General features: G+C 38.6%; 1 protein-coding gene across 3 annotated transcripts; it reads left to right on the plus strand.

The window, feature by feature from the left end:
* Positions 1-441: 441 nt before the first annotated feature.
* On the plus strand, positions 442-2,460 carry LOC130667120 (armadillo repeat-containing protein 6 homolog). Of its 3 annotated transcripts, none has more exons than XM_057468599.1 (5): positions 442-549; positions 631-817; positions 885-1,216; positions 1,295-1,590; positions 1,670-2,460. In XM_057468599.1, exons 2-5 carry the CDS (start codon positions 701-703, stop codon positions 2,299-2,301), a joined length of 1,377 nt encoding a protein of 458 aa, XP_057324582.1. In that variant the 5' UTR covers positions 442-549; positions 631-700; the 3' UTR covers positions 2,302-2,460. The 3 variants fall into 3 exon arrangements, with proteins under 3 accessions (XP_057324582.1, XP_057324580.1, XP_057324583.1); XM_057468597.1 differs by having other exon boundaries at positions 463-640; positions 692-817; XM_057468600.1 differs by having other exon boundaries at positions 470-553.
* Positions 2,461-2,555: the final 95 nt, after the last annotated feature.

A 2,555-nucleotide genomic window follows, 5' to 3' on the forward strand; every position in this document is an offset into this window, starting at 1 on the left:
AAAAAAAATCCTCAGAACAAGTCGACACTCCGAGACCGCGAACTCAACTGAGCTCCCGTGCGCCTGCGTCGCTTCAAATCTCATCCTTTCAGTTGATTCGCTGAAAGTTTTAATTTTCATGCTCTCTGATTGGCTGTCACTCGCACTGACGCTCTTTTTGATTGGCCGATTCAAATTTTTCGCGGCAGCTGATTGGTCCGTCACCACAAAGGCGCTGAGTGTAATGCAGCAACAAATTTAAATTACAAATAAACGAATTCAAAATTCAAAAATTCAAAAATAAAAAATGCACATACTTATTTTCAAATTCTGCAAACGCGCATTTTTTAAATTTTATTTGATTTCTATTTAATTCACTCACTTAAAAATTTAAAAAATTGACCGTCAGCTGCATTCACTCTCATCAAAGACGCCATCTACGAAACAAATTCTAGAGACTTTCGAATCAGCTGATAGTCTGAGATATTTTTTCTGTTTGTTTCAATGTTGCTTCGATCGGGTTATAAAATTACCCAAGAGTAAAGAAAGTGAACGAGAACGAGAACGAGAGTGAGTAAGTGGGAATGATCCTCACAACAGCCAGCATCATAATAATTCTCACAGAAATTCAGTCCTTTTATGGGTATTCAGGTCGAGGAAGGTGAGAAAACGGTCAATTTAATTTAAAAACTCAGTAATCAGTAGTCCGTAGTCCGTAGTCATGGTGCGAGTGATCAAACAGGAGACTTACGACGAAGTCGTCAAAGAAAATATCCAGGAATTATCAATGTCTCCTGAAGAAGCTATTGAAGATGCCATCAAACAATTTGAAGCTCAAGTAAGTCCATAAATAAATAAATAAATAAATTTTTATCATCATCATCAATAACAATATAATTTACCAGGGTATAGATCTGTCGAATATAATAAAAGACTTAGCGCTCAATGACAACTCGAATGTGATAAAAACTTGCCTAGAAAAGTTATCATCTGCCTCAGAAGAAAAAACCTACAAAGACGTCACACGTGTTCTAGAAACTCTCAAGACTGAATTAGATAAAGACATTGCCCGGCGCGTTTTTGCAGGCAAAGAAAACGCTTACTCAATTTTACTTGCCTTGATAAAAGACACCAAGGATGACGTCAGTGTCCTCAAACCAGCTTTGAAAGCCATGACTTCATTGATGACCGGTAACCCGGATTTGCTGGATGCCGATGGAATAGACCTTCAGATGCAGTAAGTTGTTTTTTTCCTTACAAATCGTAGTATTTATATAAAATAACCCAATGAAAACGATTTCAAATCTGTCTCAAGGATTTTGGACACTCAGACTGATGTTTCCTGTGTTCAGAATCTCTTACGATGGATCAAAGAGTGCTGCATTAAGCACGAAATGAACAGACAGCGACTTGTCGAGGCTCAAATAATCGATAGACTTATTCGTCTCTTGAAAAAAGAAGACAAGACGAGCTCTGAGTTGAGGGATATATGTAATGTCATTCGTGCGCTGGTTCTCGATGATGACCTTAGACTAGAATTTGGAAAAGCTCATGAGCATGCCAGTCTACTAGCTCGAGCATCCATCGGTATCTTGACGAATTTACTGTCAGGTTTGTTGAGTTTTTAAATTATTTAGCAGGAAGTCTCGAATGAACATTAGAATTAATTAGATATTTAATAATTAAACAGAATTCAAAGACGACGAAGCGGTGGTAGGTGACTTGATGGCCACGCTGGCAAGTCTAGTCGTGAGAAATGAATTTTGTCAGGAGGTTGAGGACGCCGGTGGTCTTACTTTCATTTTAGACGTTATGATAAACCACGCGGACACTGAGAAACTCAATGGACAGGCGCTTAAATTGCTGAGCGCACTTGCTGGTAACGACAACGTTAAAAGCCACATCGTGACCTGCGGCAGTTGTCCGCTTATCGTGTCCGCGATCAGCAGGTTCAAGAGTTCAGAGAGTGTCGTTGCTGCAGGTTTCGCATGCATATCAGCCCTGACTCTCCGCAGCTCTTCTAACGCCGGAGTTTTTTATGACTGCGGTGCACCTGTCGTGATACTGGACGCGATGAAACAGTTTCCCAAGAGCCAGAAAACTCTGAGACAGGCTTGTCGAGCTATCAGGAACATGGCTGTGAAAAACAGAGCCGAGTCCCGAGAGTTTCTGGCCTACGGTGTCGAGTCTCTCCTCACTGAAGCCATAAAACTCCACGGGCCCGCGGTTGAGGCAGAAGCCAAAGCTGCGCTCAGAGACTTGGGGCTGAAAGTTGACCTTAAAGAACAGTGGACGGGTAAAGGTATTTCTATGAAAAACTAATATATGATATGCTCAGATTTTATTGTTCATTTAAAACGCTTTTGTCTTTTACAATTTAAAAATATAAGCTGATTAATTTTTTTAAAGCTTTAAATTTTTATACTTAGATATGAAAAATATTTTTAAAATTATTAAAGGCTCAATTGCAAGATAAAAAATTAAAAGCTATGAAATTAAAGGCTTTATTATATAAATTTATAAATAAAGTAACCTCTGAGTAACAATTAATTAGGATAATAAATTAAAATAAATAA

This window comes from Microplitis mediator, chromosome 4, assembly GCF_029852145.1.
Source record: "Microplitis mediator isolate UGA2020A chromosome 4, iyMicMedi2.1, whole genome shotgun sequence".
In the NCBI taxonomy this organism is placed as follows: domain Eukaryota; kingdom Metazoa; phylum Arthropoda; class Insecta; order Hymenoptera; family Braconidae; genus Microplitis; species Microplitis mediator.

Bases quoted from the DNA above. Each gene is read 5' to 3' on its own strand.
- LOC130667120 (XM_057468599.1), top strand. From the start codon at position 701: ATGGTGCGAGTGATCAAACAGGAGACTTACGACGAAGTCGTCAAAGAA. The intron at 818-884 runs GTAAGTCCATAA...ATAATTTACCAG, and splicing joins TCAAACAATTTGAAGCTCAA to GGTATAGATCTGTCGAATAT. The intron at 1,217-1,294 runs GTAAGTTGTTTT...ATCTGTCTCAAG, and splicing joins GGAATAGACCTTCAGATGCA to GATTTTGGACACTCAGACTG.